General features: G+C 45.6%; 1 protein-coding gene and 1 non-coding gene across 3 annotated transcripts; both read left to right on the forward strand.

Moving 5' to 3' along the window:
- The first annotated feature begins 2,117 nt into the window (after positions 1–2,117).
- Positions 2,118–23,423, forward strand: LOC137335813 (bifunctional methylenetetrahydrofolate dehydrogenase/cyclohydrolase, mitochondrial-like). Of its 2 annotated transcripts, XM_068001256.1 has the most exons (8): positions 2,118–2,270; positions 8,540–8,724; positions 11,931–12,053; positions 14,918–15,070; positions 15,879–15,986; positions 18,046–18,138; positions 19,578–19,703; positions 21,889–23,423. In XM_068001256.1, the coding sequence occupies exons 1-8, from the start codon at positions 2,179–2,181 to the stop codon at positions 22,011–22,013; spliced, it is 1,005 nt and encodes a 334-aa protein (XP_067857357.1). In that variant the 5' UTR covers positions 2,118–2,178; the 3' UTR covers positions 22,014–23,423. The 2 variants fall into 2 exon arrangements, with proteins under 2 accessions (XP_067857357.1, XP_067857358.1); XM_068001257.1 differs by lacking the exon at positions 14,918–15,070.
- LOC137336158 (U2 spliceosomal RNA) lies at positions 7,501–7,683 on the forward strand. The gene has a single exon (XR_010966587.1). It is a non-coding gene; the product is annotated as a U2 spliceosomal RNA (small nuclear RNA).
- Positions 23,424–27,540: the final 4,117 nt, after the last annotated feature.

Consider the following 27,540-nt stretch of genomic DNA (forward strand, 5'->3'; position numbering starts at 1 on the left):
GGAGGGGAATGCAAGAGCTTAGGGATTGGCAGCTGAATAACTACCACTAGTGGAGTGATTAAAATTCGGGATGTACAAGAGGCCAGAATTGGAGGAGGGCCGAGATCTCTGGTTGGAGGATGCTGGGGAGAGGTGAGGTTGTGGAGTGATTTGAAAACGAGAATTTTAAAATTGAGCTGTTGCCCAACTGGAAACCACTATCGATCAACAAGCAGAGGTGGTGAGTGAACAAGACATGGTGTGAGTTTGGATATGGACATCAGTTTTGGATGAGCTCAAGTTTATGGAGGGTGGACGATTGGAGGCCGGCCTGGAGAGCATTGGCATCGTCAAATCTGGAGGTAACAAAGGCATGGATGAGGGTTTCAGCGGGTGAACTGAGGCGGGGCAGAGATCGGCGATGTTACGGAGGTCAAAGCAGGCGGTTTTGCTGATGGGGAGCGGTAGCTCGCTTTGGGTCAAATGGGCTGCCAAGGGTGCGAACAGACTAGTTCAGTTTCACACACTGTCTAGGGAGAAGGAAACTTAAAGTTGCACATTGATCAAAAATTAGATTAAATTCTGTTAATTTTAATACCCTCAGCTGTTGTAGAGCCTGGGAATAAGTTACCTCCTGAAATGCAGACAATAAACTTGGAAGAAATTTATTTTTCACGGATGAAGCGCAAATTATATCTTTAGTTTTGAATCCAACTGCTAACAATATGCTCTTGACGTGAAGACATCTAAGCTACTTATAGTTGTGCCGTTAGCAGGATTAGCAATCCCCTCTTATCTGCTTCACAAAAAGATAAAGTCGTTCCACACTCTTGCTAGATATAGTTGCATAGATACTGGAAGACCTCCAGAGGGCAACCTAGCAGAACCTAAACTTCTTGTGGCAGAACCCCCTTGACATATGTTGCAGCATAATTCTCTGTCTAGAATTTTCATCAAATTGTTTCTTTTGCCGCCACCATCTGGGAATCAAATATTTGTAACTTCTTAAAGAGGAACGGTCATTAATCTGAAACGACAATGCTACCTTTTTGATCGGAATTTCTCGCATTTCCTGTTATTCGTAACTTCCCACTCTTTGGCTCAGTACCATACCACATGTACTTAACCCACTTTTGACCATCAAGTGCCAGTTTTTTAATGTACAGTGGGGTATGATACTGAATCATTTCCCTACCAAACAGCACCGTGCGAGAACCTTCACCACACGGACTGCAGTGGTTCGAGAAGGTAACTCGTCACCATCTTCTCGAGCGGTTCGGGATGGGCATTTAATGCTGGCTTTGCCAGCGACACCCACATCCCATGGCTCTATGTGGCTTAGGGGTGCTTTTCCGATGTTGAGTGTCTACTGAGCGCTAGTGTTTATTGGTACAATCCTTATTGTTGCAGCCATGGAGAAAGCGGAAATCAGATGGCGATGCCAATATACTTGGACGCCTGGCGTGAAGCAGCAGCTGCTGAGCCGTCCCTCTGGGCACTAACTACCTTCACGAATTACTCATTGCTATTTAGTCACATTAGGAGAGGTGCAACATTTTTAAAAATTAGCGCCCAGTCTGTTGCAGTTGGACAGCGTAGCCGGGGGAAATAGCGTCCCATGAAAATATACAGAGGAGCCATCCTTTCGTAAGCAATCAATGCTTGCGGTTAAGAGCGGGGGTAATCGAGGCTTTTCTTGGAGCGTATAATGGATTTGAGGATGAGCTTGCAAAATCTGCCTGATGTACAGGTCTTGGAGGGAAATGAAAGGAAAGTGGTTTTCAGCTTTGTTCCATTGTATTTTATATCTACTGCTTTAACGGTGAGGTTTTCTGCAAAAAAAAATTATACTTTTTCCCACTCTGCGGAGCTGCAAGTGTGCGAGGCGATTAAAAGCGGGGAATAATAAACCACAATTATTAATTTGTGTTCCCTCTCCCGCGCAATGAAACAAGGAAGCTGGTGACGTCCCATTGTTGCGCGGCAACCGAATTAGAAACAGATGATCGACAACCGCTTGGCCAATGACGAGCGCCGCCATCCATTGCTACAGGGCTCCGAGCCGACCAATGGGGCCGAGCGTCAGGCGGGAAGTGTCGTTTCCCCCCCCCCGCCCTCTTTGCTTACGTCAGAGGGATGTAAAAAGGCAGGTACAAGCCGCCGAGCATCCTCGGTCCCCGGCAACTGCACCGCAGCAACATGGCTCAGAGCAGCGGCCCGCTCCGCACCGCCATCGCCAGCCTGGGCAGGGCCTGCACCCAGCACCGCCGCTTGCACCTCACCGCCCCGAGGTAGGCAATCATTCGCCATGCTTTAGGAATGAAAGATCGTGGTAAGAAAGGACAAGGGAAGTAGAGGGAGAGAACTGACCGTCCTGTGCCGGTCTCTCGCTCTTTGAAGACCCAGCGGTCTGCGATGTATTACCCGGCTTGGCTGCCGGGGGTTCCCACCCCCCCCCCCCCCCTCTTCCTCCCTCCCATGTTAATGTGGGGTGCTCGGCTCGGCTCGCCTGCCTGCCTGCCAGCGTGCGGCACTGAATGATGAAATATCTCCAGCTGCTTACGCGATTTGCGGTCCCGCTGAACATGAGGCGGCGGAGGGAAAGGCTTTTTCTAATTCATTGTCTGTCGGTAAAACTTCCCCAGAAGTGCGGGCGACGTGCAAATAAAATGCAGCCTTCCGCTATCTGATTCCGGCTCATGTTTCATTTCATTATTTTTTTTTTTGGCGGGAGGAGGGAGAGTAGACCCCACTAAATAAAAATGCGCATTATTACTAACATTCTGGGTTGTGAATTAAATTGTTTCCTGGTTGAGGTTTTTGTTCCAAGCTCTCCGCCCCCTAATTTCGGATCATATTTATTCTTCTACTTGTCTCTGATGTTCCCAACTCTTAGTGAAATGCCGCAGCGAAGCGAGTTTGTGCTGAACTCAATGTATAATGTAAATTTAGCACGGTATCATATTTTCTGACTGGCTGGCGTCAATGTTTGAATCACATGTCACAAGCCATTCAGCCCTTCCCACTCACTGGGTCAGTACGTTGCTTGCGCGATCGGTTGTGGATCCCAGTCAAATCTGGATCTCGGTCAGTCATTTCCTTTCCGAATGCTCCAACAGAGTCCATTCTGGTAAAATGATACAAAAATTATATCCGTCTGGGGGTGTTTTTTTAAAATATTTTGAAAAGCCTAGAGGTTAGTGGTTGCTGTATGGTACTGAATGAAAAGCTAAGATGTATACAGCAAATAATCGCATTAGTCAGTTCCATTTGATCGCATTTCCGTTGAGAAGGCTTTTTTTAATAAAAATCTGTCTTGTAAACTGATTCCATAGGGGAGTTATTCGAAGTTTGCAATTCCTTATTTGACCATCTCCAATCGCCATTATTTTTAAGTTCATGGGATTCTTCAACGATACACGTTTAAAATAGCAGCTGTCGATACTAAATCAGGAGGTTGGACAGTTACTCTGCCTATCAGTTCTCCACCAGTTTCCAGGAATCGCTAGTTACACTGCCAGTGAGATATATTTAAGTCCAGTTAATGGCTTACTGTAAGTATCGTGACTGTTGAAATGTATAGGGAAGCGTTTTTGGTTGATGTTGAGTCAGGGAAAACGTGTTGCATATTCCGAAACCTGCCACCAACATTGTAGCTCTCCGGACAAAAAAAAATACAACTTTTGACCATTTCTTCTCCCGTGCACACACTTCACCCAGAATTGGGAATCATTTAACAACTGATATTTGGCTATCTGGTTCCTTCTCCCTCCATTTGATCATAATTAATGTATACAGTGCCAAAAGTAAATTGGGAGTTTGTGTCAAACTTGTTACCATTTATGCAAATATTTCCAGCATGTGTTACAACGTGCCCAGCACTGCATTTGATGTGGCTATGTCCCTTCAATATATTTAACTACTAGGAGCAACTGTTACTTTTTTTAATTTGATATTTTGTTTGAACAACGATTGCTGATAACGACATGGGGGAAAATTTGGGTTGGAGGTGTTAATGTAGCCCTATGTGTTGGGCTATTGAACGCCTCCAACTTGTGAGGAAAAGTTAAATGACAGGGTGGCTGAAGTACTCTTGCTCTGAAGTCAACCTTCATCCAGCACTCTGTAACTCTTCAACTCAACTCCCTAAATGAAGAAATCAGCACTCGTTTTTAAACTGAGATCAACGAGCCGAAGGTTAATTCCTCATCACCATTATTTAAAATAAAAGGACGGGTAAATCTCCTTTTATGATGGGCATAACACCACACAAGTTTTGTCAACTTTCTCTGTTCTGACTGGTTTGACGTGCTTTGATCTGTTGCAGTGTCTGTTCGTCTTCGCTGGACTTTCCCGTTCTAGCTCCTCCTTATTGCGCTTCCTGAAAAGCTTCAATCCATGGTAAAAGGCACTAAAACTTAGATGCTATGCTTTTTGGAAAGTTGCTCTATTTCCCAATGTTGTGGTTTATTGAGTGGTAATCTCATTCCCATTGGACCATTCAGCCACAGAGGGCTTTATTTCCCCTTCCTTTGAATGCCCTGACTCTCTCTGAGAAATGGGTCTCATGGGTGATGGCAGCCCTCTAGTCCTTTGCCAAAGTGGCTGTTTATGCATGAGTTTGGACAGTGAGTATCTGTAGACGACGGGACACCGGCTGAGCATCAAAACCAAGTTTGACCTGGTTCTCAGCCCATGCCCACATAAGCACTTTCCAATAGGCTCATTGGATAGAGATCAGGAGCAGGAATCCAAGCCAACCCTCCCCTTCTCTTGACCTGGTTGACTGAGGCCAATTGTAGCACCTGCCCTTATTGACATGAACTAATTTGCCACAGACTGAGAATCAGGTCTATGATCTTTATGGTTTAGTATCACACCATTCTGTTGTCGTTGTTGCTTTGATTCTATTGGGAAATATAGAAATGTAATTATCGGTGAAACAGCTTCGATGTTTCGTTGAGTTGGGCATCCTTCGATGTTGCGTTCGATTAAGGGGACATCTTCATTTACGGGGAAGGGAGTGGTGTTCGATGTGATTCTCGGTCTGTGCTGCTGATAGCAAGAGGACTGTTCATGGAGTGCCCATTTAATATCTGTTGTTCTTGTCAGGCAAGCAATCCGACATCCAATTTTAAATTGCCATCCTTCTGTTCCAATCCCTTCATGGCGATGCTCCTCCCGATCTCTCCAACCTTCTCAAGCCCGACAAATCCACCATCCCACCAAGCTGTCTGATCCTTTTGGCTCTGGCCTCTTGTGCATTGTTCCCCCTCACCTGACCATTGGCGGTTGTGGTTTTAGCTGACTGGACCCCATGCTCGGGAAATCCCTCCCCAAACTTTCTCCATCTCACCCCCACTCTCTCCTCCTTTGACCACCGCTCTTTTCTTCTCTTTGTCTCCTCCACCAACCCCCCCTCCCTTCTCCTCCCCTCCCCCTCTCCCACCTCCCCCCCTCCTCCCCCTCCCCCTCCCCCTCCCCCTCCTCCCCCCCTCCCCCTCCCCCACTCCCCCCTCCCCCTCCCCCTCCCCCTCTCCCCCCCCCCCTCTTCCCCCCCCCCCTCTACCCCCCCCCCCTCTTCCCCCCACCCTCTTCCACCCCCCCTCTTCCCCCCCCCCTCTTCCCTCCCCCCCCTCTTCCCTTCCCCCCCCTCTTCCCCTCCCCCCCCTCTTCCCTTCCCCCCCACTTCCCTTCCCCCCCCTCTTCCCTTCCCCCCCCTCTCCCTTCCCCCCCTCTTCCCTCCCCCCCCTCTCCCTCCCCCCCCACTCCCTTCCCCCCCCCCTCTTCCCCTTCCCCCCCCCTCTCCCATCCCCCCCCCCCACTTCCCTTCCCCCCCCCTCTTCCCTTCCCCCCCCCTCTTCCCTTCCCCCCCCCTCTTCCCTTCCCCCCCCTCTCCCTTCCCCCCCCCCTCTTCCCCTCCACCCCCCCCTCTTCCCTTCCCCCCCCCCTCTCCCTTCCCCCCCCCTCTACCCTCCCCCCCCCCTCTTCCCTTCCCCCCCCCCTCTTCCCTTCCCCCCCCCCCTCTTCCCTTCCCCCCCCCCTCTTCCCTTCCCCCCCCCCCTCTTCCCTTCCCCCCCCCCTCTTCCCTCCCCCCCCCTCTTCCCTTCCCCCCCCCCTCCTTCCCCCCCCCCTCTTCCCTTCCCCCCCCCCACATCCCTTCCCCCCCCTCTTCCCTTCCCCCCCCCTCTCCCTTCCCCCCCTCTTCCCTTCCCCCCCCTCTTCCCTTCCCCCCCCTCTCCTTCCCCCCCCCTCTTCCCCTCCCCCCCCCTCTTCCCTTCCCCCCCCCTCTCCCTTCCCCCCCCCTCTTCCCTTCCCCCCCTCTTCCCTTCCCCCCCCTCTTCCTTCCCCCCCCTCTTCCCTTCCCCCCCCTCTTCCCTTCCCCCCCCCTCTCCTTCCCCCCCTCTTCCCTTCCCCCCCTCTTCCCTTCCCCCCCCTCTTCCTCCCCCCCCTCTCCCTCCCCCCCCTCTTCCCTTCCCCCCCCTCTTCCCTTCCCCCCCCTCTTCCCTTCCCCCCCCTCTTCCCTTCCCCCCCTCTTCCCTTCCCCCCCCTCTTCCCTTCCCCCCCCTCTTCCCTTCCCCCCCTCTTCCCCTTCCCCCCCCCCTCTTCCCTTCCCCCCCCTCTTCCCTTCCCCCCCCTCTTCCCTTCCCCCCCCTCTTCCCTTCCCCCCCCTCTTCCCTTCCCCCCCCTCTTCCCTTCCCCCCCCCCCTCCTTCCTTCCCCCCCCCCCTCCTCTTTCTCCCCCCCCCCCTCCTCTTTCCCCCCCCCCCTCCTCTTTCCCCCCCCCCCCCTCCTCTTTCCCCCCCCCCCCTCCTCTTTCCCCCCCCCCCCTCCTCTTTCCCCCCCCCCCTCCTCTTTCCCCCCCCCTCCTCTTCCCCCCCCCCTCCTCTTTCCCCCCCCCTCCTCTTTCCCCCCCCCCCCCTCCTCTTTCCCCCCCCCCCCCCTCCTCTTCTCTTTCCCCCCCCCCCCCCCCTCCTCTTCTCTTTTCCCCCCCCCCCCCCTCCTCTTCTCTTTTCCCCCCCCCCCCCCTCCTCTTCTCTTTCCCCCCCCCCCCCCCTCTCTTCTCTTTTCCCCCCCCCCCTCCCTCTCCTCTCTCTTCCCCCCCCCCCCCCCTCCTCTTCTCTTTCCCCCCCCCCCCCCCCTCCTCTTCTCTTTCCCCCCCCCCCCCCTCCTCTTCTCTTTCCCCCCCCCCCCCCCCTCCTCTTCTCTTTCCCCCCCCCCCCCCCCCCTCCTCTTCTCTTTCCCCCCCCCCCCCCTCCTCTTCTCTTTCCCCCCCCCCCCCCTCCTCTTCTCTTTCCCCCCCCCCCCCCCCTCCCCTCCTCTTCTCTTTCCCCCCCCCCCCCCCTCCTCTTCTCCTTTCCCCCCCCCCCCCCCTCCTCTTCTCTTTCCCCCCCCCCCCCCCCCTCCTCTTCTCTTTCCCCCCCCCCCCCCCCCCCCCCTCCTCTTCTCTTTCCCCCCCCCCCCCCCCTCCTCTTCTCTTTCCCCCCCCCCCCCCCCCCTCCTCTTCTCTTCCTCCCCCCTAATTTCTCCTTCTCTGGTTCTGTGCTTCTGTGGAGTGCTTTAGGATCTTTTTCTACATTAAAGGCAAGTTGATGTCCCCTATCTGGGGACTGAATATTAAATTGATTTTTGGAATAGGGGCTTGCTGTGCCCACTCCATGCATCGGCCTGGTATTGCAGTGCTTCCAGGAACGGTGCAGCTCCCTTTGGGGAGATTTTAAAAACAAAAAACAGATTTTTGGAGCATGTATTATTACTATAATCGGTATAGTTTATTAAAAAATAGAATTTGGTTAATGGATATAAAACAGTCAGCATAGAATTCTTGAGGCAGGCCCTAATGCATCTTGTGATGGGTGGGTGAGGGGAGATTTGGATACACATTTGAAACCGAAGAAGATGCTGGACTATGGGTAAAGAGCAGGACTGGAATTTTGGATTGCTCCAGCTAAGCGCTGATTAATGCACGATTGCTCATCTGCCAGATGCCTGTGCTTCATTCTATAAATGAATGAGGGGTGACCTAATAGAGGTCTTTTAAGGTTATGAAAAGGTGGATGTTGAGAAGATGTTTCCACCTGTGGGGAGGCCAAAACTAGGGGCCATGAATGTATGGTGGTCACCAATAAACCCAAGAGGGAATTCAGGAGAAACTTCTTTACCCGGAGAGTACTTGCTACCACAAGGAGTGGCACAGATGCATTGAAAGGGAAGCTAGAGAAACACATGAGGGAGAAAGGAATAGAAGGTTATGCTGATCGGGTTAGATGAAGTAAGGTGGGGGGAGGCTCGTGTGGAGCATAAACATCGGCACAGACCAGTTGGGTCAAATGGCCTGTTTCTGTGCTGTAGATTCTACGTAATAACAAGTGAAGTTAGGAGGGCAATGTTAAATTTAAGGTAACACCAATATCTTGGATGTTTGCCTAAAATTCAGGCTTGGAAATCTCAATTTAAGTTGAAGGACAGCCTGAGCTGCTTGCCTTCAATTTTAATTTGAGAACTGCTGTCCTCCCTCCCTGTCAAATTTTCTTAGCCTCTTCTTTTTTTTTAAATTTCAGAAACGAGGCGGTGGTCATCTCCGGAAGAAGGCTCGCAAGGCAGATCCGAGGAGAGGCCAAGCTTGACGTGGAACAGTGGGTCGCTGATGGAAACAGGAGACCGCATCTCAGTGTTGTCCTGGTTGGGGATAATCCAGCTAGTCATTCCTATGTGAAAAACAAAACAAAAGCTGCTGCTGATGTAGGTATGGATCTTGGTGCATTGCGTCCATTTTATCCGTACAGTAGCTGCCTGTGTTTCCTGGAGCACTAATAGCGAAAGCACTCATTTACTGAGTTCACCGTGCGTCGGTTGGATTTGAGACTTTCCTGTTCATTGTTTTCCTCACACCGTGCAGAAATCTCATCTTTTTGCCTCACTGAAAGTTGATTTTCAGGAACCGACAATTTTGCATCCGTGTGCTGCTGATTTGGAATCATCTCCCTTGTTTCCAGCAAGTCTCAAGACCGAGAAGGGGGGTTGCTCAGGAATTTGAGGAGCTAATGTCATTGACACGATCGCACGCATTGTTCCTGAAATGGACCGAATGCATTAACTTTCATGGCAAATAGTGCCAGGTAGAAAGTCATCAGCTTGCATCTTTTGAGAGGTAGAATATGTGTGTGCAACAATTGTGGCAATCACTGCAATTGAGTTTGCCTGATGCATTTGCCACTTTTTTCTGAGTCTAAGATGGAATGTTTGAGCCTTTTGGAAGCAAACTCTCAATGTGGGGTTTGGGTTGCACAAGACTTAAGAATCAAATCTTTAGACTGATGTAGTTTTTAATATGTTCCTGCAAAACTTATAAATTCAGAATAGCAGTATTTTTTTTTTTAAAAACTGAAAATCTAACTATATGAACAAATGTGCAAATCACATTGAATTTTAAGGCGCAAAACTATTGTGGAAAAGCAGAAGAAAGTGCTTTGTTTAATGCAGGAGAGAAATGGCAATATCTAAACTTTAAAAAAAAAATTTGCAATGTGATCTGCAGTGTTTCTCGGGAGCCAGAATTCTGATGTGGCACGGGGTGAAGATGAACAAAAGTAGGGCCTGTGTTGGAAAAGGTGGTGACTGCAGATGCACATTATTTAATTATCTCTTTCCTTGGGTCGGTGTCAAATTCTGTCTGATTGTGGTTTTGTGAAGCGCCTTGGGACGTTTTTCCGACATTGAGGGAGTTATGGAAAAGCTAACTGTTCTTGTAGTGTTCCAGTAAACTGGGTTTCTGTAACATTGGGCGAAAAATATACTGGGTAAGAGTGATTACTGTCTGTACCAATGGTGGTTTGTCGAACAGAAACTTCCTTGAATTAATCCGAATTAAAATAAATTGGACGTTATTGAATTCATGCTCAAAAGGACATAAATAGAAAAAAAAAGCATGAGGTGGGAAGCAAGTAGTTTTGGAAGGACAGCATTGAATTCTCTGAAAAGCTAGCTTGTTTGATGGCGTTCTGATGCTTGAGAAACACTCGTGACTTGACAAAGCACGCTCATCTTAATAGCCAGCTGGGACTGACCAAGCTTCCTGCTTCCAAAAAGGCTTTGAGAACGATTATCGGTTAAGTAGTGGGAACTGTCACAATAGGGTATAATGAGCCGTGCTCAATGCTAAGTCGTGCATCTTGTCCAAAGGACTGCTGCTCTCGTTATTACCCCGCCCTCCCCGACCAGCTTCTGCACATAGCCAAGATTGAAGTGGGCTTAGTTTCACTAATGATCCCTTCTAAAATAGCCACTTGGCTTTCCTGAGTCAGACAGATTGAGAGGGTCACTGGTTCAATCTCCTGCTGAGTTCACTGACCGCAGCTGAGGCTATAAATAACTAGGGGCATAGAGTACAAAAGTAAGGAAGTCACGATTGCCCTTTATAAAACACTGGTTCGGCCACAGCTGGAGTATTGTGTCCCGTTCTGGGCACCGCACTTCAGGAAAGATGCGAAGACCTTAGAGAGGGTGCAGAAGGGATTTACTAGAATGGTTCCAGGGATGAGGGACTTCAGTTATGTGGATAGACTGGAGAAGCTGGTGGTGTTCTCCTTGAAACAGAGACGGTTGCGAGGAGATTTCATAGAGGTACTCAAAATCATGAAGGGTCTAGACAGAGTGGATAGAGAGAAACTTATTATTGGTGGAGGGGTCAAGAACCAGGGGGCATAGATTTCAGGTGATTAGCAAAAGAACCAAAGGTGACATGAGGAAAAACATTTTTACACAGCGAGTGGTCATGATCTGGAATGCACTGCCCGAGGGGGTGCTGGAGGCAGATTCAATTGTGGCCTTCAAAAGGGAACTGGGTAAGTCCTTGAAAGTGAAAAAATTGCAGGGCTAAGGGGATGGGGCGGGGGAGTGGGACGAGCTGGATTGCTCTTGCATCGAGCCGACGTGGACTCGATGGGCCAAATGGCCTCCTTCCGAGCTGCAACCTTTCTATGATCAGGTGATGTTCCTGAGTGAGGGAGGGGAAAAAAATCGGCAGCTTACGACGGCTGTCGAGTGAATGACTTTGTGGATCTCTGTGGATTTGGAGCGAGGAAAGCGCCCCTACAGCCAGTGCTCGCTGTGAAGACGTGCACTCCAATAGTAGGCAGAAGGAGCAAGACGAGGAAGCAAAAACTTGGATTGTCTAGGGTGGGTGGAAATCTATAAATCATAGTGTTATGGTGACTTTGGGTTGGTCTGGTGATAGCACCATTGTGTGGAAAATGTTTTTCCGTACTTTAAATAAAACTTTTACCATTGTACAAGTAGATGTCTTTGCCCTGGGGATCCCAGTGATATTTCAAAAAGGGAAAGAACAGTTTATCCAAATTCAGATAATTGTATCTCCTTAATATCCTCCAATCCCCTCGGGACTGACTGCTCCTCTGGAGCCACTTTTTTCTTCGAGCATTGAAATTGGTCCCTCTCTCCAAATCCTTTTACATTCTGGCTTGGTACAGTGGGTTTCATTGAGGAGAAAAGCCAAAATGCCAATTGCTGTGTTTCTCTTCATTTTCACCAAGTCTGCTGCCTGTCTCCTGCAGGCTGATTGGATCTGCAGATGAGGCACTTCCTCTGGCAGATCCAGAGTGTCATTTTTTTTTTAAAAAGGGGTCTGAACTGCTGTTGGAACAAGATGGGTCGGGCATTTTAAACTGGGCAGTGCCATTGACTGTGCGCGCCCCGAGCCAGTGACACCATAAGGCCAGTTGTCACACAGAAATCTGGATCCTCGACCCAGCAGGTATCAGCAGTGAGTGAACGAACTAGCTTTCGATTAAATCACAATTGAGGGCGACCAACGGACAATAGTGGATGTTAGAACAGGCAGGAAAAATCATTGACTGCGCGATTGGAGCCGCTCTTGACTGAAAAGCATTCGAATCTTTCTTAGCAATGATTGTTCTTTGATTTGTTGAGCAGGTATTACAAGTGAGACCATTCTGAAGCCAGCCAGCATCACTGAGGAGGAGTTGCTGGAGCTGATTTCCAAGCTCAACACTGATAATAAAGTCGATGGGTTGCTCGTGCAGCTGCCTTTACCTGGTAAGAGAACGTGACACACCTAGAGCTCTCGTGTTAACCCTGCCACACTCTATATTTACTTGAAAAAAAGACGTTCAGTGTTGTTGGGAGTTGAGTGTATGGTATACAACTCAATTGCTAGGCTGAGTATCTGGAAAATTCAGCTACCACAGTAAGAGTATTCCATTTAAAAACGGTTAAATGAATAATGGATTTTCCCAAGTAATTTTATTCACTTAACCATTCTATTCTTTTATCCGTTTTAACTGTTGGATCAAGTTACAATGGGATGTAAACTGGATTTCACTGTTATGGACAGCCAAGTGTATTTATCATTTGCTTCATTACAATGTACACATTAGAGTGCAGCACAAAAAAAGGTCCTTTTAAAGAAGATTTTAAGAGCCAATTAATCATATCTAGAGGTGGTGTTTCCATTATTCAGAGACAGAGTTTCTGTACTGCTGAAATATGGGTAAGTTTTCAGCATCACAAACCTTGAGCATTTGCATCTTGTGAGGAGGTTTTCACACCGAGCCAAAAGCAGTTGTCACATTGATTGGCAAAAGTGCTTGAGCCTGAGCACCCGATGAGATGAAAGACTCTGAAACATCACTGACTTGCTTACTAGGCAATTTCCGCACCTGGATGAAAACACTTGTAAAAAGGGAGTAAATGTTTTATTCTTATCAGTTCCTTTTTAAGTGGGCTCGATTGTAGTAGTGCACAGCTGCAAACGGACTCTGTTCCATCGCTTATTAAATGCTGGTTAAACACGTCGCGTGTCAAGTAACGTAACCAAAGAAGTTTACGACACAGCAGGAGGCCATTCAGCCTGCAGTGTATATGCAGGCTCTTGAGAGCAATCCGAAACTAACTCCGCTGCCCCGATTTTTTTTTTTTTTTTTTTTTTCCCCCACAGCCCTGTATCTTCCCCTTGCACTTTCTCTTCGTCGCTGCCACAATTGCATTATCTCCCAACATTCACACTTTCAAGGAATTATGTATTTGAGCCCCTTCGTGGGGAGTCTCTCTTTATCGAGATCTTTCCATTAAGTGTACCCTCTCATTACGTGTGTTTCCTCCCAAAATGCCCTTCTGTGCTTTAAATTACATTTGTCACCCGTTTGTGCTTTAGTGACGTTTGCTGTTTGCCACATCCTTTTGTGTCGTCAGCAAATTTTGACATTATACCCAAATCCATGTCGTGCATAGGTCAAGAACAAACGTGACATGAAGAGATCTTCAGCAGCTCGAGAGTTTGTCAAACTTGCAAAATGCTGCTTTCTCTTTCCGTGCATATTCTGAAGTAGTAATGTGTTTTAAGGCTCTGAAAATGGCTGTAAGCAGCTGAACAGAAGCAACCCAGAGTGATTCTGCTCCTGACTTGTTTCCATGTTGCCCGTAGGAATATAGAAAGTCGGGGGGGGATTAAAAAGTCATGTGCTGAGATCCACAAGACCAAATTAGGGCCAGGAACACTTGGAGCAGAAGTTGAGAGAAAGAGAGACATTTCATTACGAAATACTCCCAAGATGAATTTAAAGGGAAAAAACATATATTTGGCACCTGGGAGATAGAGATCTTTGACAGCACCTCCTGAACCCGCGACCTCCACCACCTAGAAGGACAAGAGCAGCAGGTACATGGGAACAACACCACCTGCACGTTCCCCTCCAAGTCACACACCATTCCGACTTGGAAATATATCGCCGTTCCTTCATCGTCGCTGGGTCAAAATCCTGGAACTCCCTTCCTAACAGCACTGTGGGAGAACCTTCACCACACGGACTGCAGCGGTTCAAGAAGGCGGCTCACCACCACCTTCTCAAGGGCAATTAGGGATGGGCAATAAATGCCGGCCTCACCAGCAACGCCCACATCCCATGAACAAATTAAAAAATATATATTATTCTCCCTTCAGAACTGCAAAGTCCAGAGAACGCACACTGTTGACTGAATGAGAAGTCTAACATGTTAAAGTTGTCAAAAGACAAGTCAAACAAAAAAGAAACTTTAAAAAAGCATTTAACTTGGCACCATCTGCATGGAGGGTACTGAGGAACAAGCAGTATGTCCGTTGCTGACATTTAGCATGGCTGTGAGTGCCTAAAAATATTCACAGCAGACAGTGCCAGTGGAGCAGTTATGTTAAACATGCCATAGAAAAGGAGATACGGGGGGGGGGGGGGAAGAAGGAGGAATACTTGCTGACTCTCCTGTATGGTGATTAGATTTCCCTTTCAAATTCTAGTGAGCCACATTCACTGTTCCTCGTGTGGGCGTTCTGCCAGGGACACGGAATGCACGTGCAAATGGTTTTTAACACATGCAGCCACTGTCTTATCAGAATAGGGCCTGGAACACCCTTTATACTGGATGGTGTCTTTTTTTTTCTTGTGCCTTGGTAGTTCAGTGTCATGTTCCAATGTGTCTCCTGAAGCCTGTGATCAGATCTGCCTTGTGTTTGCTCCTTGGGGCTCCATTCTGTAAATGGAGTGGGGAAACCTTATCAACGAAGGCAAGTGCACAGTGCATGAAAGAATTTTTTAATATTGATATTAAAATTACATAGAATTTGGCCCGACAGGTGTGTGCCGGTGTTTTTGCTTCACATGATTCCCCTCCCATCCTCCTTCCGATCAGCATATCCTTCTATTCTTTTATCCCTTGTACTTGTCTAGCTTCCATTTAAAAATCTGGTTGCCTTGGTAAACAAGGTCAATAAGCAAGGGGGAGAGAACAGGATGCCTCAGTTTTGTGCTTTGGTAAATTGGAATGTGCTTGCCTGGTTTGAATCTTAAAAAGGATTAAGATGATGTGCACTAACTTTCAAAATTGAGAATGGCCAAATGGATTGGTTCAACTCTGAATTCTTCTCCAAGAACACCTCGACGAACGCAAGATCTGTAATGCAGTGTCTCCTGGTAAAGATGTGGACGGATTTCACGTGATCAACGTAGGCCGCATGTGCCTTGACCAGAATTCCATGCTGCCTGCGACACCCTGGGGAGTGTGGGAAATAATCCAACGGACAGGTGATTTTAAAAAAAATAAATAAATAAAATATCTTGGCCAATAGCTTTCGCTCTACTGTGATGACCGCATACCCGAGCAAGAATGTATGTGCCTTCCTGTCTGAGAGTTTTTGAATTTATTGAGGGGGTTTGTGTTCCTGTGCCTCTTGTTTAAAGTAGGCTGAACATTCGATGCAGTACTGAGTGAGGGTGTGGGATTGTCAAGAGTTGTTGACTTTCAGACGCAACATTAAACCAAGGGCTCTCGTCTGTCTGGTTAGGTGGATTGTGCAGCATTATAAGAGTGGGGAGTTCTGTGTCTAGCCCATAAGTGATCTCTCCAGACATCAGCTGGAAGCACAATGGGGTACAAATTGATAGACTAGGGCGTGAGAGGATATATAATACTTGATGGGATATTAAAAACAATAGTTTCTGATGGGGCTAGGGCAGCAAGACAGGAGGGTACAAGTTCAAGGTGATGAAGACAAGTTTTTCACTGATGTGGGAATGTTTTATTAACAGTTGTGGTGGGTTGCCTGAAAGAGTAGCTGAGGCCAGGGCACTGGATGCATTTAAGAAACAGATTCCATAAAGGGGAGATGGGAGGGTTGGTATTCTGGAAAGATGCAATCAAATTTGGAACAGATTTTTGCGGTGATGTCTGCACTGACTGGCTTCAACAGGTTATGGCTGTAGCCAGTGGCAAAACAAAAAGCAGATGATTGTGCTTTTGAGAGGTGTTTGGACCATCTTTAAGTTTGAACTGCAGTCAAGAATTTGGGTTGTTAGTTTTCATGAACTAACGGTAAACCATTTTTCCATCCAGGAATCCCAACACTTGGGAAGAACGTTGTTGTTGCTGGACGGTCAAAAAACGTGGGAATGCCCATCGCTATGCTCCTGCATACAGATGGCACGCACGAGCGGCCTGGAGGTGAGGGGTGAAAATCATGTGCAGTGAAGCATAATATTTAACAGGACTTCATTTGAAGTTCACCCTGCATAGAGTGTACAGCACAAACAGGCCAACTGGTCTCAACTATGCTCCGCAAGAGCCTCCTCTCATCCCTCCTCATCTAACCCAATCAGAATATCTTTCTATTCCTTTCTCCCTCATGTACTTATCTAGCTTCCCCTTAAATGCATCTATGTTATTCGCCTCAACCACTCTCTACGTCCACCCTATCAAATCCCTTCATTATCTTAAAGCCTTTATTCGGTCACCCCTTCTCTTTTTGAGAGCGAAGAGCTTCAGGCTTTTCTGATAAGGATATCCTCTCAGTTCTAGTATTATCCTTGTGAATCTTTTTTTAATTTTAAAAAAAACCTGCTTTATTTATCCCTCTTAACTGTTATTCAAAAGGAAACTTTCATGGTGAAGCTTAAGTGCCATCAGCATTTTCCGTGGCTGCTGAATCTGGGTTGGTAAAGGTTTTTCATGTGACTTCAGAAAAAAATACCCATTGGAAGTCTATTTAGCTTTTTTTATGCACTTAAGTTTTTTAAACTGTTGCAAAGATCAGCTGTAGGATTATGGTGCTGTTGCTTTTAATTTGGTACTATCCGCATTACTGGGTCTCCTACAATCTGAAACTGGTGCTTTTGTGTGTGCCATGAATTGGACTTCACAGTAAAGGGCTAACAATTGCAGCCTTATTACAGTCAGACCATGTGGACTGCCCACCACACTCTCCTCTGTCCGTTATTCAAGGTTGCACTCTGACTGATATATTCAGGCCAAGATTAAGAGTCAAAATTTTCTTTCATGTAAGATGAATACAGAGTAAGAGAGAAGCACAAAAATACAGCAGGAAACTAGCAGTTGGAGAATTGGCTTCCACAATATGTAAACATACAAACATATGCACTAAGAGCAGGAGTAGGCCATCTGGCCCCTCGAGCCTGCTCTGCCATTTGATAAGATCATGGCTGATCTGATTGTGACCTCAACCCTACTTCCCCTTCTACCTACGATAACCTTTGACTCCCTTGTTAATCAGGAATGTATCTAACTCGGCCTTAAAAATATTCAATGACCCTGCCTCCACCGCTCTCTGGGGAAGGGAGTTCCACAGACTCTCAACCCTCAGAGAAAAAATTTGTCCTCATCTCCCTCTTAAATGGGAGACCCCTTATTTTTAAACTGTGGCCCCTAGTTCTAGTCTCTCCCACAAGGGAGATTTGTTTTTAAAACAAGAGCCCAAAGCCTTGGTTCTTTTCAGGGACCTTTTGTAGGAGTCTCTGATGAACCATTTTGTTGACCTTTCAACCCATCAAGGGTATACCTTTTCATTGGCCTTGTTCATCACTGTAAGTAAAGATACAACGTGGGTAAATAAACCTCACTTGTTTGAAGATCTAGTCTGTGTCTAATTGACCACTGGGTCCTGGGCCTGCATCAGCTTGTCACACAAACTTTTGCTTCTTGGCTAATGTACATGTCACACACCCTGCCTGTGTCTTATCGACAGGTTGTCTCTTAAAGTCACTGAATGGTCTCAGGAAAATATTATGGACTTGCTGCTGCCTTGACCTAAAGTTAAAAGAACTCAGCTAAAGATACAGTTACCCAAAAACTAACTTTTCAAGCACACTTACCCTGTTTAACTGCTGAAGTCATAAAACATAATAGAAAAATTTTTTTTCTCCTCATTCGACGCATGAGAAATAATCTGCTTTCGTCACAAATGAGTTCCAGAATTAAGGTAGCATCTTTTGGAGACTAAGCTTGAAAACTGAGGAAAGAAATTATTCTTTTGATGCAGAACACTGCCTTTTAATCTTGCAGTGTCCCTTTCAGTTTGAAGAGCTTGATCTTGCAATATTATTTCAAGGTACATTATACTTGTGGCTCACAGCAGGCCCTTTATTTCATTTATTTGGCTTCAAGCACCCATTTAAAACTCTTGTATCTCCTTGTAGAAGTGGTAGCAGCCATGGGATTTGTTGCATTTGATCGTTACTTTTCAAGTAACACAAGTGTTGTGTTGCAGGGGATGCCACAGTGACCATCTCTCATCGATACACGCCTAAAGACCAACTGAGGGAGCACACGAAGCTTGCTGATATTATTGTGGCCGCAGCAGGTGAGCGAATGGTTTAAAGTTTCAGGAATGTTTGAGACTGGAGTCTTCTGCGCTGGAGGTTACGGTTTCACCAGTAGATTGGGTCAGATGCACATGGCTAGGCTTTTGGTGCAAAGTTAACCATGTGTTTCGTAGGGTTTTGTTAAGTCATAAACAGCACCGAGTCCAAAAATGTGGACTTCGGGAAGTCATACCAAACGCGAACTCCCGGACTTAACTGATTGACGTAATACCGTTGGTCCCCTTAACCAAGATCGGAGCACTGCGAGAATTATTTTCAAGGAATTTAATCTTTATTTTCATGAGACTTTTTCAGAAGGTGTGGGTAAGCAGTTCCTTGAAAGTGACTCAATGAGAGAATTGCTGGCCTCTTGCACAACTCTGTGTCATGAAGGAGATGATTAATTTGCAGACGTGTATCTCTTGGTCCATCGACTGTTGCAATCGAGTTCCAGTACACCGTACCACAATAACACATTCCTGCTTTTGTGCCTACCACCCTTTGTTACTACTGCCCACCCAAAACTAGACACCAATATGGTGGGGAGGTAGTACGTTTTGAGCAAGCTTGAAGTAAACTAAAATTCACTGAAGTGCTACTGGCAATATATTTCACATGAAGCACCATTTTTAACAACAATATCATTCTCTTTTCGTAAAAAAAAACATTACTAATGAGTCTACCTTGTTTCGTCATCTGTGTAGATCAGAAAAGAGAGGGCCAAGGGGAGAAATGGTTGGTTTGTGTTTTCCATTATATTTGGAGCCTGTCAATCAGAAGCTGCCTGTCAGAATGCTTGATTCTCAAGGATGTGGCTCCCCAAGGGTTGGACAGAACTGAGGTGGTTCTGATTTTTGTCTGCAACAATATCAAACAATTATTCTGGCAGAGGGATGGTGAACAGCCGTTCTCGTGTCACTTTATGGTTATTTCCAGAAATGCTCTGGTTGCAGGTTTAACTCTTCTCCTGGTGTTGAGTCGATTGCATCACCCCCTGCATTAAGGTTTCAGTTTCCCACAAAAGCCATTGCTGACTGAAGTGAAGGGAGGGCAGGTTGAAGTTTTTGCAGTTGCTGTGTCTCAGCGAAATTGGCTGTTCTTTCCCCTCTTATCAGTCATCTGAACTGGCTCGGTCGCCCAACTTCCTGTGACTTTTCAGTGACTGACTGATGTGCAAACCCTACCAGCCGTTGCAAGAATATAAAAGAAACCGACCTTATAATTTAGGCAAAATTCCCAGCAGTAACTTAACGACATAAGTTGTTAGATTCTGTGCATTTTTTTTTAAATTTTAAAACAAATTAAAATCTGAATGAGCACCAGCTCAGGATTTCTGTTCCAATAGATTTCTTGCTCACGGTTGGCTGTGCAATCAAGATGGAAATGAATATTGCTTTACCAAGTATTGTGACTTGATCTCCTTCCCTGTCCATTGCAGGCATTCCTAACCTCATCACAGCTGACATGATTAAAGAAGGAGCTGCAGTCATTGATGTTGGTATTAACCGTATCCAGGACCCGGTCACTGGGAAGCCCAAGCTTGTTGGCGATGTTGATTTTGAAGGTAATGGAGGTTTAGCAGACAAGTTACATGCAGTAACGTGGAATTCACAGCACAGAAACAGGCCCTTTGGCCCAACTGGTCTATCCCAGTGTTTATGCTCCACATGAGTCTCCTCCCACCCCTCTTCATCTAACCTTACCAGTTGTTAAAATGATACATGAAATATAGAGAATATATGGTGCTATGAGCCTGATAAATTGAGTTTTAGTCAGTCAGCTGCAGAAGGGGAATGTTGTCTACTTATAATTATGTCTTGTGCTTTTTTAAAAAAAAAAATGATTGATCCGGTAATTTGAAGTAAATAATTTAAACAGCAAAATGCGAATTTAGTACTTTTTAAAAAAAAATTATCCTGTCATTTGAATTAAGCAACTTTGAACGAAGAGAAGTAAAGAATATAATTATCACCCAGCTTCTTGGCTGCTATGTTCACTCCACTTCAGGTAAGTTTTTAAAAAAAAAAAATATTCCGTTGTTCCTCCCCTTACCGAGGTAAAGTTCAGGCGATGGGGAGTCCTGAGAGGAGGTATATCGTCTTGGTGACCATTCTTCACCTGGGAGCCAAGATAATGAGTGTCACACTGATCCTGACGTTCACAATACCTTGAAGTCAATTGGGTATCATGGAGGTCTCTCTAACTCGAGCCAAGGATAATACCTGGATCACCGTTACCTGTGTGACTCAGTACAGCAGCATACTGGGCAAGACTTGCTCCCATTGCTCTGTGTAGCGTTGTAAGATGTAAGGAATCTCACAACACCAGGTTATAGTCCAACTGTTTTATTTAAAAATCACAAGCTTTCGGAGGCTTTCTCCTTCGTCGGGCCACACTCGCTCACCCGACGAAGGAGAAAGCCTCCGAAAGCTTGTGATTTTCAAATAAAACAGTTGGACTATAACCTGGTGGTGTAAGATTCCTTACATTTGTCAACCCCAGTCCATCACCGGCATCTCCACATCATAGCGTTGTAAGCACATTCAAAACAAAATAATTCATGATTTTGCTAGAAATACTGATCAAGGGAAATCTTCAGCGCATTTTCCACTGTTAATATGCATAGTGACGAAAGCAGCTCTTTATTCCCCCCATCCCCCCCCCCCCCGTGACGTCTTGACCCACGGTCATGAAGGATGGTAACATTAAATGCGGTAACATTGCTATATGGATTATGATCTGGATCTGAAGATGTTGGTGATGTATTCCCCCCCGCCTTGCCAAAACAAAAGCATTTTGATGCAATATGATTCTACAAGTATGGACATCATTCTTTTACTTCCCACTTGTGGCCCTGCTTCACATGCATGGTTAGGCACTGAAAGGTGGGATCACAGCCAAGCCTAAATGTCTCCACCTCTTAACCTGCACAGACATACGTTCCAGCACAAGAGCCTTGGCAGAGGCTAATTGTACTGTTTCCCTGGCTTATAGTAGCTGACTCAGGACAGATCAAGAATTGAACCTTTGGTCCTGTCAATCTGAGTGCCAGTGCCTGTAAAGTTTGAGCCATTGAGTTGAGTGCTGTACATTGACTTAAGATTGCTTGATGTTTTGCTGCAATTCTACTATTAAACCTCTCTCTCCAAATGGTTACACAAGTTCAATTATCAGTTGCAACAGAACATTGCAAGACGCTGGAAAAACGAGGCTCCACATTAAAATTTCAGTTCTTACAATATTAATTTTAATGCTTGCTATCTGAGGTACAACCTTTCATCTCTCTCTGGTCTGGAGAAGTCTGCATTTTTGTATGACTGTCGACTTGATTAGATTAGAGAATTAAGATTTGTTAACCAGCTCGCTCAACGCCTTAATTTACTTCACATGTGACTTCAATTATATTTTTTCAAACTGGCAAATAGCACTGGAATGAACTACACTATAAAATGAAAGAATAAATCCACCACTGTTCATTGTGAGATTTTAAAAAGGATCCACGTCAGCTCTTTGGGAATTCGGGGCATGGATTGGAGTGAGCGTTGTATAGTAGTGAGATGCTTCGCAAGTAAAACTGGGCTGAATACCGCCTTTTTTTTGGGGCAGGCCATCAATTTGGAAAGCCTGCAATCAAACCTCGCATCGGTGCAGCGACAGTTGGGCGCACTTCATGGTGGGGGCGCTTAATAATAATTTTTAAAAATATGGTCTTCCAGCATTCTCCTTTTAACCTGTACCTTTTTTTTCAGGGGTGAAGAAGAAAGCCAGCTTTATTACGCCAGTACCAGGAGGAGTTGGGCCCATGACCGTTGCCATGCTGATGAAGAACACCATCATTGCAGCCAAGAAACTTTTGAAGCTGAGAGAGAACTGAACAAATTGTGTAACCCTGTGGCAGAGCCACATAGAAATGGGGCACAGTGCCCTGCTAAACATTCCAATGTACTGTTTTTACACCTTCCCATACCAAAGGCTGACAGTTGAGCAATTATTTATTTTCATATTGTGCTTGAAGGCATTGGATTCTTCACTTTGCATTGAATGTAATTTATTTAGGAGTACCTTGGTTAAGAAACTAAGGAATGTGCAATTTTTATAGTTTGTCTTACTGAGTGAGAGGCTTCCTACACAAAAAGCCTTAAAGGTCAATTGTTGGGTGTATCTGTTCCCCTAAATGATGCAAAAGATGAGTTTTATTCCTGAGTTGTTTGAAGTTATAATGAGCTATTTTAATTGTCAGGAGAGGGCCCCAGCCTACAGCTTATGTGTTGAGGCGTTAGTGAAATAAGTCCAGCAAAAGTCATGCTGGTGCATTCATTTGGTACTCCACAAGGAATATTGTAAAACTGTGGGATAGTACGAGTCTGTCGACATTCCAATTTTACATTGATAGAAGCAAGATGGCCTGGACCACTTCATGTCCCCTGTTGTGGTACGAATGGAAGAAGGAAAGCAATCTGGAATTCCGTAGAGCTATAATGTCTTATTTGGACAGACTCGATTTTAAGCTCAAATAATGCAAACGCTTTAAAATGACTGTCCTTGGCCATTCTATCAAAACACCGTCTTGAGGTTGGTGATGCAGTACGTTGGCTTTTATCAGCATGCTCTTCCATCGAAGGTTGGGATGACAGCTTCTGATGTTGGCTCTGCCTTCTGTGTATGCTGAGTGAATACCAGGCAGTCCTCCTCCTCCTCCTCCACTCCGCCCCCGGCCTGATTGGGCAGTTGATGGGTCTGAAAAGCCTGCTATCATACTGCTCACAGGGCAGTTTGGGTGAGATGAGCAGGGTGGCGCAGGGATTTGTGAAAGTGCACTCTTGATCCAGAAGCAACTGATGTTGGATGCTGTTGACTCCCTCTCTCTAGGGTATGGTTTTCATGCTTCAAATCTGTCACAAACTGGATATTGATATGGTGGATTTGCATTCGCCACAATGCCTTGAAATACAGATATGGAGGAGGAGCTGTTGTCTAGCTGGGCAGGAATGACTTCCCAGAACCATACAAATATTGACCAAGTAGTAATTGTGACAAAGGAGCTAAATCTTCAGTCATATCAACTGTTTCGACAGTCAAAAATGATAATTTGTGGGGTCAGCATACTAACGGTTTTGTAAGGATGTCGTGTCCAATTTCTGTGAGTAGCTATAACTCCCCTGTTAAAATCTGTTTATTGCTACGTGCAAGCATTGGCAAGACCTAATGTATATCATTGATGTGCCCATTTGTGGTAGGAGTGCTTTGAGCTGTGAAATAAAATTGTTAAAACTGCAAAAGTAAATCTCCTCTCATTGTGAAACTGTCACACGCTCCCAGAGGCCAAGACTACAGGGATGGAGATGCTGTTGGTTTTCTCTCTCCAAGTTGCATATGGACTATCACTGGACCACCACACTATCCATGATAATGTTTCAGATGAGAGGATGTGACTCTGAATTTTAGTTCCTTTGCCGACAGTGCCGTGAGCCCATTTAAAATGGCACCGCACAAGTTGAAAGCTGGATTCTTCAAAGGTGCGTTGCACTATTTTTGCTGTTGCATTATGTGACTTTCTTAATGGCATGGGGTATTTCTACTGAATGTTGATCCTTGGATTCCTGTTTGCTTTTGATGAGCCTTTTTTGTTTGGCTTTTTTTAATATCTTTCCTTTTCCCACTAGCCTGTTCCTAACACCTACAGTTTAGCTTGCAGTTCCCCTTTACATGTGAGCAACAACCCTACAAGAGATGCTGCTCCAACAATGTTTCCCCCCCCCAGTCCGACACGTGCAGCTAGTGTGAAAGGAGTCTATTTGATTGAGCTGGTTTTGCATCAGTTCTCTGGTGCATTCAATCTGCCCTGACTGCATCAAGACAGCAACTTTGACCTGTTGGTCTTGTCTCTTTAACACTACTGCAACAAACAGACCAGCTGAGACTCCTCACCTCTTATTGGTGACTTTGTGTGACGGGCTGCCCTGGGATTGCTTCTGGTGCTGAGCTGTGTGTTTTCTTCAGCTTTGTACTTCTGTCTCCTTCCTGTTGTTATTTCCCCACACCACTCAGGATTCTCCAGGTAAAAAGACAGACATGTGACCAACTTCCAGACCTCCTGGAGTGACTCTCTCTTACGTTTTTCCTTTTTGTGGTCAAGTACTTGGCCTGTGCTCAACACAGACCTGGAACTACCTGTGTGGGTAGGTGTGCACTAACCTGCATACTACCACTCCATGCTGGAGCTCCAACACACTGCAACACCAATCTGTGATCCTGAAGAACTTGTTGGGCAGGAGAGACCCATTGACTCTTTGAGTAGCCTGACAGGGTTTATGGTCAGATTATAATCCTGTTGATAATGATCATTTCATTTGTGAGATTATTTTCAAATACAAAAATGGAGGATTCTCTACGTGCCTTCAATATTTATATATTATATCTCCCTTTCACCGATGATCACTTTTTAAAATTTGAGGCCCCTTCCTCAAATAATCTGAAGTAACAAATGCGCAAAACATTGCTTAAACAGTGGTTGGCGGAGTGACCTGTGCCCGTCCTGTTCGGAGGAAGATTCCCCATAATAACAAACCATTCCTGAGTATTGTGGGATGTGTAGCATTAGAAATGCACCTGACTACAAGCATAAAGTATTATACAGCAGGGTGCATTATAGAAAATTGTTGTGTGTGGTTTTTTTGTTTGGTGAGTGAGCAATGAGCAAAGCAGACTGACTGGTATTTCAATGCTGCAGAAGACAAGTCCTCCAAATGCATCTGCGTGATACTTATAATACCCACATGAATCACCCACCAGGTGTTGCTTTGTTGAAACCGTGCCAAGATGAAGCCTACAGTCCAGGCCCAATTGGTTGCAACAGTATTATTAACTAATGCAAATATAGTTTAAATTGTGTAAGTTGTGACATACTACAGCATCATTGAGAAGGTGTTTTGCATATTACCTCAATTATTGAGTGAGTCACCTGAGGCGTGTTGCATCAGAGTCTGTTATGTTTGAGAGTGGAGTTACAAAGAGTTTATTTGACATAATTGATCCAACGGAGAAGGACACACGGACGATCAGCTTTATATTGGAGGTTGGAATGTTTCTAAAATGTTACGATGAGCATGTTGTCAAGAGGTGGTTTTATGAAAAAGGATCGTACATTACATCACTTGTGTCGTCTGATGGAGAACCAAACTTGGCAAGCAAGCAAAAATCAGGGAGCTCACCATGGATTGCCCATGTGCATCCTCTTGTGTCACAACAGCAGAGGACTGGTTATTAAGTTAACTGACCTTGGCTCTTTGCCAAAGACAAAGGGGAATCAACTATTCCTTTCGGAGAAAAGAGGAGATTGAGCCTTTTCTCCGTAATTAATAACATGTTTGCAAAATAGTAGGAATAGATAGATTCAACGTATGTGGTTTCTGAAGATGCAATCTTATTAGTAGATTGTTGGTTATAGGGAAGAACAGGCATTGCATTAGAAGAGGAATGGGGTTTTATGTCTTGCAACCATAGAACAAAAGAACTTGCATTTATATAGCTCCTTTCATGTCCTCAGGATGCCCCAAAATGTTTCACAGCCAATGAAATACTGTTTGAAACGTTGCGCTGTAGGCAAACGTGGCAGCTAATTTGAGGACAGCAAGATTCCACAAACAGTGATGAGGTAAATGACCTGTTTTGATAATGTTGGTTGAGGGATAAATATTGGCCAGGACACAGGGAGAACCCCTCTGCTCTTTAAAATCATGCCATGGGATTATTCACATCCACCTCAAAAAAAAAAGTAGACAGATTCGGTTTAACATCTCATCCCATCTCTTCACCCAGCAAAAGGAATCAGCTGTAGTAATTTGTATGTATGTATATTTCTGTTTATCTGTGCACATAAGCACATTGTGTGTATTTTTTTTTGTACATGTAATACATTGCTCCATTGATTACATGAGCACATCAAGTGTTTGTATCATGGAAAGTAGCTGAGTCTTAGCAAGAAATTTTCAACATCCAGTTCCAATTCGACTTAGTCTCACGTCAACCAATTAACTCTCAAGTCGCCAGGAGTGACAAAATGTCTGGAGCAGTTGCAACAATATGCTTGATCAGGTTTTCACTTTGCTAACTTTCCCAATGTTATTGTACAGGCAAAATTGTTTTTAACATTCAGAACACAGGATAAGGCAACAAAATGGCAGACAGACATTTAGTCACTAATAAATATTAATACTTGCATTTATCTAGTGCCTTATCGCATTGAAGTTTCTCAAAGCAATGAATTACTTTTGAGTGTCGTCTAAGCTGACAGACGTGTCGCTGGCAATGTCTCTCAAACAGCAATGAGATGATTGACCAGTTAATTTTTTTTTTGGTGCTGTCGGCTTGGACACCAAGTAATCTTCATGCTTTTCTTTGAATATTAGTGTGGGATCTTTAATATCTACCTCGATGGCTCCTTGGTTTGACATATTGTCAAAAGGAGAGCACCTACTAAAGCAGCATTCCCTCAGGACCTGCACTCGAGTGTTGGCCTAAGTTATGTTCATAAGGGCTCATGGGGTTGGAAGTAATATATTAGCATGGATTGAGGATTGGTTAACTGACAGAAAACAGTAGGGCGAAACGGGTCATTTTCCGGTTTTCAGGCTGTAACTAGTGGGGTGCTGTAAGGATCGGTGCTTGGGCCTCTGCCAATTAGAATCTATATTCGTGACTTAGATGAAGGGACTGAGTGTAATGTATCTAAGTTTGCTGACTATATAAAGGGAAAGTAAGCTGTGAGGAGGACACAGAGTCTGCAAAGGGATATAGAGAGATTAAGTGAGTGGGCACGAAAGTAGCAGATGGAGTATAATGTGGGGAAATGTGAGGTTATTCACTTTGGTCGGAAGAACAGAAAAGCAGAATATTTTTTAAATGGTGAGAAACTATTAAATGTTGGTGTTCAGGGAGAGCTGGGTGTCCTCGTACAAGAAACACAGCATGCAGGTATAGCAAGCAATTAGGAAGGGAAATGGTATGTTGGCCTTTATTGCAAGGGGGTTGGAGTACAAGAGTAAAGAAGTCTTGCTACAATTGTCCAGGGCTTTGATGAGACCTCTGTACAGTTTTGGTGGTCTTATCTAAGGAAGGATACACTTGCCTTGGAAACTGTGCAACATTGATTCCTGGGATGAGAGGGTTGTCCTGTGCGGAGTGATGAAGTAGAATAGGTCTATACGCTGGAGTTTAGAAGAATAACAAGTGATCTCATTGAAACATAAGATTCTGAGGGGGCTTGACAGGGTAGACATTGAGGGGTTGTTTCCCCTGGCTGGCGAGTCTTGAACTCGGGGGCATCGTCGCAGGATAAGGGGTCGGCCATTTAAGATGAGGAGGAATTTCTTCACTTGGAGGGTGATGAATCTTTGGAATTC

This window comes from Heptranchias perlo, chromosome 20 (assembly GCF_035084215.1).
Source record: "Heptranchias perlo isolate sHepPer1 chromosome 20, sHepPer1.hap1, whole genome shotgun sequence".
In the NCBI taxonomy this organism is placed as follows: domain Eukaryota; kingdom Metazoa; phylum Chordata; class Chondrichthyes; order Hexanchiformes; family Hexanchidae; genus Heptranchias; species Heptranchias perlo.